Source organism: Merops nubicus, unplaced genomic scaffold, assembly GCF_000691845.1.
Source record: "Merops nubicus isolate BGI_N331 unplaced genomic scaffold, ASM69184v1 scaffold36086, whole genome shotgun sequence".
NCBI lineage: Eukaryota > Metazoa > Chordata > Aves > Coraciiformes > Meropidae > Merops > Merops nubicus.
Window position 1 is genome coordinate 1 of NW_008617588.1, and position 10,284 is coordinate 10,284.

General features: G+C 43.2%; 1 protein-coding gene across 1 annotated transcript; it reads left to right on the top strand.

Moving 5' to 3' along the window:
- Window positions 1-54: 54 nt before the first annotated feature.
- DBR1 (debranching RNA lariats 1) lies at window positions 55-6,675 on the top strand (the record flags this gene model as incomplete). The annotated part of the gene is made up of 6 exons (XM_008943202.1): window positions 55-135; window positions 1,704-1,789; window positions 2,827-3,051; window positions 3,631-3,711; window positions 5,322-5,467; window positions 6,003-6,675. Coding segments are annotated over 6 exons (1,292 nt in total), but the record flags the coding sequence as incomplete, so codon positions are not given.
- Between the last annotated feature and the right edge of the window lie 3,609 nt (window positions 6,676-10,284).

Here is a 10,284-nt window from a genome sequence, read left to right on the forward strand (position 1 = left end):
CCGGACCCCCCGCCCCGGCCCCGCCGTGACGAGCCGCGCTCCCCTCTCCCCTAGGTTACGCGGGCGTGGTGCGGTTCCGCGGCGTGAGGATCGGCGGCATCTCGGGCATCTTCAAGTCTCACGACTACCGGAAAGGTACGGCGGGACGGAGCGGGGGGGGCAGCGGGGAGGGGAGAGCTGGGCCCGGGCCGCGCCGGGGCGTCTGGTTGTGCCCCCTGCCCTCCGAGCTGGCTTTTGTGCTGGAAGCCCCTCTTGGCTCAAGGCGCAGGTTCTTCTGGAGGTGGTGGAGGAGTCGGGAGCTGCCTGGTGACCGCAGCAAGAAGTGGTGTGTGTTTTAAATATTGTTGTTGGAACAGTCTGGACTTTCCCATGGCAGTGTCCTTTAGTGTGTAGTGCCAGACTCTTTAATTTTGTTTCTGTGACATCTGTACAATTTACGTGTGACACTCTACAAAGGTCCTGTCCTGACCTGAGAGTGTGTTGGTGCATCTCGAGATGGGCTCCTCCTGGTTATATGTATGTGCATTCCAGAGTTCTTCCTTGGAAAGGTCTCCATCAGCAGATGTAGATCTTCTCACAGATAGTACCTGGTGTCAGCAAATAAAAGATAATTTAGGTTTTCTCCTCAACACATGACTTGCAATAACTGCATAGTAATACTGCCTTTAGTAACATACTGCTTCAGAGAAGCTTTGCAGGTGGCTTTCAAGCTGCAGAGTAACAATCTGGTTTTCTAGGACACTCAATTCTGTCTAATAGCCATCCATGCTAATTAAATTTGTTATGAAACATGCAGTTTTTATGCCTGAATATTGCATGTGGGAGATGAGGCTTTTTTGACAATGATGCTAACTACTAAAAAAGTAACTTTTCTATTAGTTCTTAAGAGTGCACAGGAGCTCTGCCAGGCATCAGAGTGTTTTATCCCAAGACAAACTAGGAGACTGTCCCTTTTGACAGGCTGCACGTTGGGTCTGTGGTGCCTGTGGGCAGTTCCAGGCACGTTTCAGCTGCTGCTGGATCTGTTAAGCTGCAGTTTCACAGCTGGTGGCAGCACTCCTGCAGAAACACAAAAGATCCCAGCTCCGGTGGCCTGAGTGAGGAGTCGGATCTCATGGGCTGCTTTGTGATCGTTTAGTTTGTATCTCTGCCTGAGTTGTTACATCCTAACTCATGTTCTGATCACTGACCACTCCTAGAGGCTTGGTCTGTGCTCTCTGTGTTGATGCCCAACTTTTGCAGGTTCCCACCTACCTTGTGTTCTTTGGCTGTGCCAGCACGTTTGCACGTGTAGCCATAGCAGTAGCCACATCTGCAGGTGGCTGTGCAGTGAAACTGGAGCTGAGGGGTGTGGGGAAGTAATCAGGTGTGTTATCTCATCACAAAGGTACAAACCTCCTTCAGGAATTAAGCACATAAATCTTTTCCAGAAGTTACTTGGTTCAGACAGACCCTGGGTTTTAAGTATTCCACAGAATGAAGGAATGCTCATTGTTGTAGGAACCTTTTTTTTCAGTATATTTTCCTCACACAAAAAGTTGGCAGCCTGTAAAGGAAATACTGTAACTTCTTTGCTTAGTGGCAGCCTTGTACTTAGGGTTGCTTTAGGTGTGTGTATGACCCCAACAAATTAGCTGGCAAATCCTTTTTAGGAGGGAACCATTGCTTCAGGCAACTACTCTTTTTTATTTTCAATGTTTCAGGGCATTTTGAGTGTCCCCCCTACAACCAGCAAACAATCAGAAGTGCTTACCATGTGAGGAATATTGAAGTCTTCAAACTCAAGCAGGTTAGTGAAACATCTAATTTTTTTTTTTTTAAACAGTGGTAATTAGTTTTAATTAATTAGTCATTTGGTGGGCTTTGGTTGGGTGGTTTTTTTTTTTAAATTGGGTAAGATTCACAGAATGAAAGGTACTCCAGCTATACATCTCTGTTCCAGCTGGATGTTAGCTTTAGGAAGATGGATGCTCCCTTGTCTAACATGCAGGCTGGCTGGTACAAAGTTAACTTTAAAACTGAAACAGTTTTGATCCCAGGCTGATCCCAAATTTCTATGGTTGAAGTATTTTTGACTCCAGGGTGAGAAATTCAAAGGAGAGGTGAGATTTATTTTTCAGGTATTGCTTACTCCCTGCTTTCTCAGAGGGGCTGCTCCATGTGGCTGATGCTGTGGTGTGAATACCTGTTTATAAGCCCCTTGAGAATGATTATTCAGGCAGCAGTTGTGCAGTTCAGTGTTCAGTAGATCCAGGGGTGCTGGACATAGGTTTGCTGCCATTGTAAAGAGCTTGGTGCATTTCACTCTGTTTGTTACCAGATGGGTTTGGGTTTCATCTAAAAGTGTGTTCTGATACAGCTGGTGGAAATATGCTGAATACTGAACCAAGACATTAAATTTCTGAGGGGTGCTTCCTTTGAGGAGCAATGTCATGCTTAGCCATTGTCCCTTTTAAACAGTGCTTTCAGAATTCTCATGAGGAAGAAAATGCCTTAGATTGTGGGTAGGTAACTTGCTCTGTAGCTGTAGAGCCTTCTCTGGAGTGCCTGACACGTCCTGTGATGATGTGATCTCTTTTATGAGGTGTATACCAAACACAGCTGACTGTCCCAAGAAAGTGTAGCACAAACCATGGGGACTGGAGTGCCCTGACAACTTGAAAGGCCTCTTGAAAGATGGGGCTCAGTGATACACACAGTGACTTGCTTTGGTCACAGCTGCCTTGGTCTGAGGTAGCACACGATAGACATGTTCCATCCTGTGCTGTGTGATCCTGAAACTTCTGTGTCATGTTTGTTTATACCATGTGCATTTTGGCTTGACAGCTGAAGCGTCCAATTGATATATTTATGTCACATGACTGGCCCAGGAGCATTTACCACTATGGAAACAAGAAACAGCTTCTTAAAATGAAATCCTTCTTCCGTCAAGAAGTGGAGAGCAACACATTAGGAAGCCCTGCTGCTTCAGAGCTTCTGCAGCATCTGAAACCCACCTACTGGTTCTCAGCACATCTGCATGTTAAATTTGCAGCTTTCATGCAACACCAGGTAAAAGGGGGGGGAAAAAAGTCAATAATGTATGTGTCCCAAGCACATTTTGGAGTTCCAGTGCAGATAACCATGCCCAGAAAAGCAACTTCTCAACTTGCTCAACTATTAAAACTCATTTTAAGCTGCAAAATATTAAGTGTTATTAAGACTACTACAAATTAATTAGATCCCCCCTAAGTCTTCTCTTCTCCAGACTGAAAAGCCCCAGGTCTCTCAGCCTCTCCTCATAGGGCAGAGGTTCCAGTCCCCCAGCCATCCTCGTAGCCTCCACTGGACTCTCTCCAGTAGACCTCTGTCCCTCTTGAAATGGGGAGCCCAGAGCTGGACACAATACTCCAGGTGAGGTCTCCTCAGGGCAGAGCAGAGAGGGAGGAGGATCTGCCTCCAGCTTCCTGCTAGGCTTCCAGTGAAGTCTTTGTCCCTCCATCCCTTTCTTGTAGTCTCATGTTGATCTTTCTATTTCAGTCAGGTTTTTTTTCTGTATAAATTAGGCCTTTAAATCTCTATAGAATTTGTTTAGAGTGGTCAGCTTTCACAGAAATGCTAATGACTGTGTCAACACCGTTTGTTTCCTAGACAAACTCCAAAGAAGAGCTACCAAAAGCAACAAAGTTTTTGGCTCTGGATAAATGCCTGCCACACCGAGACTTTCTGCAGGTGAGGACCATGTGCAGTGGGGGGTCACTATTTAAGTACTTCACTTGTCTGGACTGCTAAGTGCTATGCTTATATCTAAGCTCTAGTTTTGATAGATGGAGGAATTGGAAAGAAACTAGGAATTGTGCATGTGTGGAATGGTCTTTGTATAATATTGTCTTGAAATAAGCAGGTCTTCTGTCCTGGCATGCAGGCAAGGTGTTTGCTTTGTCCTGCCATTTCCTTCCATCTTAGAACAAGCACTTGAGTGAGGTGGAGAAGTAGCTCTACTACTTTAACCTGGATTGAGTCTTCTCTTGTGTTTTTTTTTTTTTTTTTTTTTTTGGAGAGCCCATCTGAGTCTCTTCTTTCACAGTTTAGTTTGGGTCTGCTAGTACCTTTTCTTTACATCTGGATTCATGAATTTAGACAGAATTGAGTACTGTAATCTCTTTTCAGTATTGTGAATTCCAGCAGAAATTGGTGCATGTTCTTAGGAGAAGGGCTCTGCTTCTTTTTTGTTTGGTGCATGTCTTGGCTAGGAAGGGCAGTGGAGGAGTAGGAGGTCTAGGCTGTGGGAATTTTCAATAGGAGTGCCAAACTGATTTTTCAAGAGCTAAACAATGCTCATGCCTGTGGCCTGTGTGTGCTGCCTGGGGTGCCATCTGTAAAATCTCAGCTGGATGAATAGAAAATCCTTTGCTATGCAAAGAGCTGCTGACAGCATGTTCTTCAAGTGCAATCAAGTGTTTTAATAGTCCTACTTTAAAGTAGCTTTTATTTGTCAGCTTAAAGGGAACTTGGTTCATTATCTGTCCTTTGGATGTGTGGTGAGGTCTCTGTGCTCTAGTAGGTACTTCTGAAGATGGGAGAGAGTATGAGGGTGGGTTTTTGCTATACAAGGGTACACTGGGATGCTAGCCCAGACTTAAAATCCTGTAGCAATGATCTGGAATAGTGCTACCTCCAGCAATGTGGTGATCCAGCTGTGTGTAGTTCTGGTTTAAAGTGTATCTTTTTCCTATCTCCTCCCCTAAGCTACCTTAAAAGGCTGAATTGCATCATGGTTTTAAAATCAGAGCCTGAGTAGTGCAGTTTGACTAAACCAAATGGTTTGGTTTGGGTTAATGTCACTGTGACAAAGTGATTTGCATTTCAGTTTGTCAGAACATTTCATGTTAACTTCGTTGTTGTGCTAAGAATGCTTTTTTTATACAGCAGAATAATCGTTGCTATCAATTCTTGGTGGATTTCTGCTTAGAAGGCAGCATGGACTTTATATAGAGTAGGCAAATTCTGGTTTCTAAGTTGCATAACTGTCCAGTAGCTGGCAGTAGGGAGGAGGGTGTTCAGCTTTTTAATTACTGTGAGCTAAGATACAAAGATGCTTTTTAACCTTGGTTGGCTGCCCTTTCTTACTCCCTTATTGCTAACAAACTTTTAAGTAGGGCTGACTTGAGAGGACTTGTTTGAGACCACTATCTCAGCATCCTTGAAACTTAATTAAAACTCCATACTGTGAAATTAGCACTTCAAACTTTTAAACAGTTTCTGATGTCAAGAGAAAAAACTCACCTCATCATCTCTTTTCTGTTGTGTGTGGTTTTTTTTTTTTCTTTTTTTTTTAACAGATAATAGATGTAGAGCATGATCCTAATGCAGGTGACTCACTGGAGTATGATGCTGAGTGGATTGCAGTCCTCAAGGCCACCAACAGCCTTGTTAATGTGACTCAGAGCTCATGGAACATGCCTGAAAACAATGGCCTCCATGCCAAGTAAGTCACATGCCAAGTGGAGAGGAAAGTGTGGGTTTGCTGAACTGGAAGTAAAGTTACCTTATGGTTGTGCTTCTCTGTTCTGCAGCCCAAAGTACTTGTAGGACTTGCTAAGTGCCTTGGAAAACAAAAGGGATGGTGACAAGAGCTGTAATGTGGGGTATACATCTTCTTTAGAACTCTACACAGGGAGTTGGTTTGGGTTTTTTTTGTGAAGGTGTATACCACAATTTGAGGGGCAAAAAATACCATGTAGCTGATCAACTTGCCAGTGAGGCTGAGGCTGTAAATTGGGCTGGACTATGAGAGCAGTGGGGTGAATGCTTATTGGAGAGGTTGTCATAATACACAAGTGCTTGGTGGGGAGAAAGAAGTCCTGGTATTGACCAAAGGTGATACTTTCCTGAAAAATCATTTGAGAAATCTGGTGTCTGTTGTAAGATGAATTTATTATCCATCTTTAGAAGTTTCTCTTTCTAGTTAGAAAAGGAAATACCTTTTGACTAGTTGCATTTAACTTTATATGCTTATTTAGGTGGGACTACAGTGTGACAGAGGAAGCCATCAAGGAGGTGTTAGAAGAGCTGAATCATGACCTCAAAATCCCTTGTAACTTCACACTGACAGCTGCTTGTTACGATCCCAGCAATCCCAAAAAAAACATGGAAGCAGTTCATACCATCAATCCCCAGACCACTGAGTTTTGTGCCCGGTTTGGTCTCACTGACATCAATGACAGGATCCAGCAAGCTAAAGGAGAAGGCTCAGGACGAGGTGAATACGAAGAGGAGGAGGAGGAGATGGACAGTACTGGGTCAGCGGAGGAACCCAGTGAATACAATACAGATAATTCTGGACTTTCATCCATTAATCCAGATGAAATAATGCTGGATGATGAAGGTGGTGATGAAGACTTGAGCACATGTTCTGTAGATCCTTCCCCTGACCATCCTCCTGACTTCTCTGCCAGCTTTTCAGACATCCGGATCATGCCCGACTCCATGGCGGTGTCGTCGGACGACGCCACGGACTCCAACAACGAGGAGCTGGAGAGATGTGGTGTCCCCAGCAAGCAGCTGGAGGAGAAGAGCTCAAATGAGAGGCCCCTGAAGCGTATCAGTGGCGATGAAAATGGAAACAGTGGCATTAAAATAAAGAGAAGGAATCAAGCCATCTATGCTGCAGAGGATGAAGATAAAGCAGAATGACACTTCACGTGACCTATGAATAGGTTCTCTCTGTACCTTTTTACAGGAAGGTAGTGAGAACTGTAGTGGACTGCTTGTGCTTTTAATGTTTCTTGATCTTATTCCTGTTACTTTCTTTAGCTGAAGAGGCTGTGTGTACCCCTTGCAGGGAAGAGTTATCCAGATCAAACATCTGTGTCAGAAGCAGACTTTGCCAGCAAACTACTTTGTCAATTGATTTAAAGCTTGTGCATAATCAGTTGATTTTTTGCTTCAGTTCTTGGTTGTTCGTGTATCCTATGTATCTTCAGCTGTACTGCTTTGCAAGATTCACCCTGCTTGTTTAACAAGAACTCTTCAACAGTCACTCAAGTCAAAGTGAGAGGATGGCTCACTTAGAAGACTGAATGATTTGATTTTATTGCTTTTGTCTTGTTTTATACTGAACTTTTAATACAACGTAGCATATGCAAAAACTCTGCGAAGTAAATTTGAAAATAGAATTCCCATGATAACAAAACAGCAATAGAAGCATGAAGATTTTTGTTTCTGGGGATATTCATGCCATAGAACAACTTCATGGGCATAAACAAAACAGTGTGTGTTGTCCTGTATTGGCTTTTAATTACAGTTTTGATAGGGAACCAACTATCTTAATTTGAAGCTTGATGGTTTTATGTGGACCATGGAAGAGTGCATCTCTCTTCTTAAAAACTCACTTGTGTGCTGTTTCTTAGAACTTGAGAACCACATTGTAAAATTAAAATGCAAGTAGTTGGGATGAAGAGCTTCCTAAATGTGGACATCATCATCACTGTCTCAAGTCTTACTAATTAAGGCTGTGTTGTACTTCCATGTGAGGTGTTTGTAAGTCTTGAGACAATAATGCCTGCCATTAGCATTAGCTGAAGTTTCCACCTCTCACTTCAGTAGTGTGTCACTTGTCAAGTTCTTATGACTGCATTTGGAATCATCCCAACTACCTTCATAAACTTCAGCTGAGGGAGAACAGGAGTTTCCAGAACATAGAGCTGCTTGGAAATATTCTTATTGTTCTAGTTTGCTCTGAGTTATCAGCAAAAAAATTACACTCCTTTGGCCTAAAAGGTTATGAGGATAACAAAACTTCCTGAAGTCATGAAATGACAGAGTTTAAGAACTGTAGCATATGTCATTAGACTTAATAGCTTTACAGTCTAATTCTGCTGACGTTCTGTGCTGAGCTTTTGGAGTCCAGATGGAGCAAGGCTTCGTCCTGAATCTGCTGCCCTTGGGAGCCTTTTACTCCTCTCACAGCACAGGCACTGTGGAGCAGAAAGCATCCTGACAAGAAAATGGGATCAGATGGGGAGCCATGGGAGAAATGGGTTGGTGAGTGAGAGTTAGGCAGCAGGGAAACAATTGAAGGTCAAGATTCTGCCTTTGAAATCACTTCCACATTCTGGGATTCATCTTGGGTTCCTCTCCTGTCAGCAATTCACTACGAAAACTAAATATGTAGAAGTACTTAAGAGCTAGAAACTTGCAAAATAAATCCTCTTCACAGTTCTGATGAATGGCTTTATACTGGTGTGTTGATGCCACTAACACCCTGAGTTTTGTTCAGAGGATGCTCTCTTGTTGACTAAGCTATTAGCTGGGCTCTCCTACTAGTGTGCCCACATCTCTCTTTGCCTGCTCATCTGTCAGAATACCCACCAAAGAGAACTGTGGTAAGATGGGGTGAGAAATGGGAAGGGTTTGGTGTGACCCTCAGTTATCTGAAGTACCTGTGAACTAGGTGTAACCCTCAGGTTATCTAAAGTAGCTGTGAACTATCAGCTGGATTACTGAAGATAGTTGAGTATCTTTAAGGGTCCTGAGCCTGCAATGCTCAAGTCTTAAGCATGTCTCATGATCTGAACACTATAATGGAAATAAAATATTTTAAGTATAAACTGTCTTATGAACTTAAAGTATCTCAAGAAAACTGAGCGTGGTATTCAGCTGCTGAATTTTACATGAACTGGAGTGGGAGATGTTTGTTACACATAATAGACTTTTTAGACTGACTTTGTTTCTTTTTTTGAAGCAAATTATTCTGTTATGTGTTGTCCCTCTTCCTCCCCTTTCTGCCAAATGTTTTGGCTTTCTAGAAAGCAGGAGACTTTGACAAGATAGAATACTGATATTTTTAATCTGTAAAGTTTTTTTAAAAAAATATTTCAGCCTCCATTGAGGAGTGCAGCTGGTAAATATACTTAAATATTTTTGGAGTACGAATCATGTCTGATCTCTAGAGTTACTGTGCCCTTTGTTGCCACTGTTGACACCCTCTGCACAGTTTGATGGGTCCAGTTCTACTGTGCTCTTGTCCATTACAGATTTTCCCTGTCAGGGGGATCCTCTGCTGCATGTAGAATTCAAGTGAAGATCTGAACTTGAAGATTCTCCAATAAAGAAGATTAAATGCTCCAAAATATATGTAAAACACTAGGGAAGGATAAAAAAGCTTAATTGGTTCTTAAGAACCAGAGTCTTCAGTCGTTTTTGAAAGGAAGCTTTAAAGTCTTTCTGAAAGCTTTGACTTTAAGTTTTGGTGACATACATATGAAAAAGGTTTCTCTGATGGACCCTCGTACCAGTTATAATCTTTTTTTTTTTTCAATTTATGAGACTTGCACTTAGTTTTAAAAACTTTTTTTTTTGCCATTACCTATAAAGTGCTTGAGAAATGTGTTCTGTTGTTTCAATCCAGGCCAGCACACAGGTATTTTGTTCAAAGCCTGTGATTAATCTACTTGGAGAAGAACATGCTAAGAAAAGGGGTACAGCTTGCTTTTTTTTTTTAATGAGAAGTGTTTTTTTTTTTTAATTAAAGCTATTAAAGTCCATTTCTGGCAGCAGCCCCAAGTATGATTATTGTGCTCCCATTATCCTCTGCAATCTCTTAGAAGCTCGCAAACCCACATGTACCTCACAGTAACAAAAGTTAACTGAACCCCTGACCTGATGTTTTTTACTGTGCTTCCCCCTCCTCATTTACTTCTGTCTTCAGAGCAACGAGTTCATGGAATTAGTATCTGCATGCCTCAAGGTGTAAAATACAGGGGCACTACTCCCAAAACATCAGATATAATTGAAGTCTATAGCCAAATGGTGACGTCCTGAGTCTTTCAGGGTTTTTTTTTTTCTGGAGAAAACTGTAAACAAACAAAATGGAAAACGCCAGAACTTGACCAAAAAGAGGAACTCAATCTATTTTGTGTGCAGCAAGGCAGGAGAGGAAGGGACAGGCCATGCCCGTGTCCCAGGTGAAAATTGTGCCCGAGTAGATGATCCTCAACAGCTCCCCAGCTCCACACACCTGGTGTGCCTGAATTGCCAGCTCACACCCTAGTCACACGTCATGTTCCATGGAGGAACCGAGGATGAGGATGTGTCAGGAGCACCTGCAAAACTCTGTCATTTGCACTCGGGGTATGAGGCAGCCGGAGCTCGCTCTGGTCGCTCCTAAGCGAACAAGGTCAAGCTGCTGAGGGGCTGTCCCGAAAGCCGTGAGCACGGGGCGGGCTGTGTGAGAAGCCCGCGGTCAGGCCAGCCTCAGCCGCCCGCACTCGGCGGCCCAGCCCCGCGTTCACCGCCTTCCTG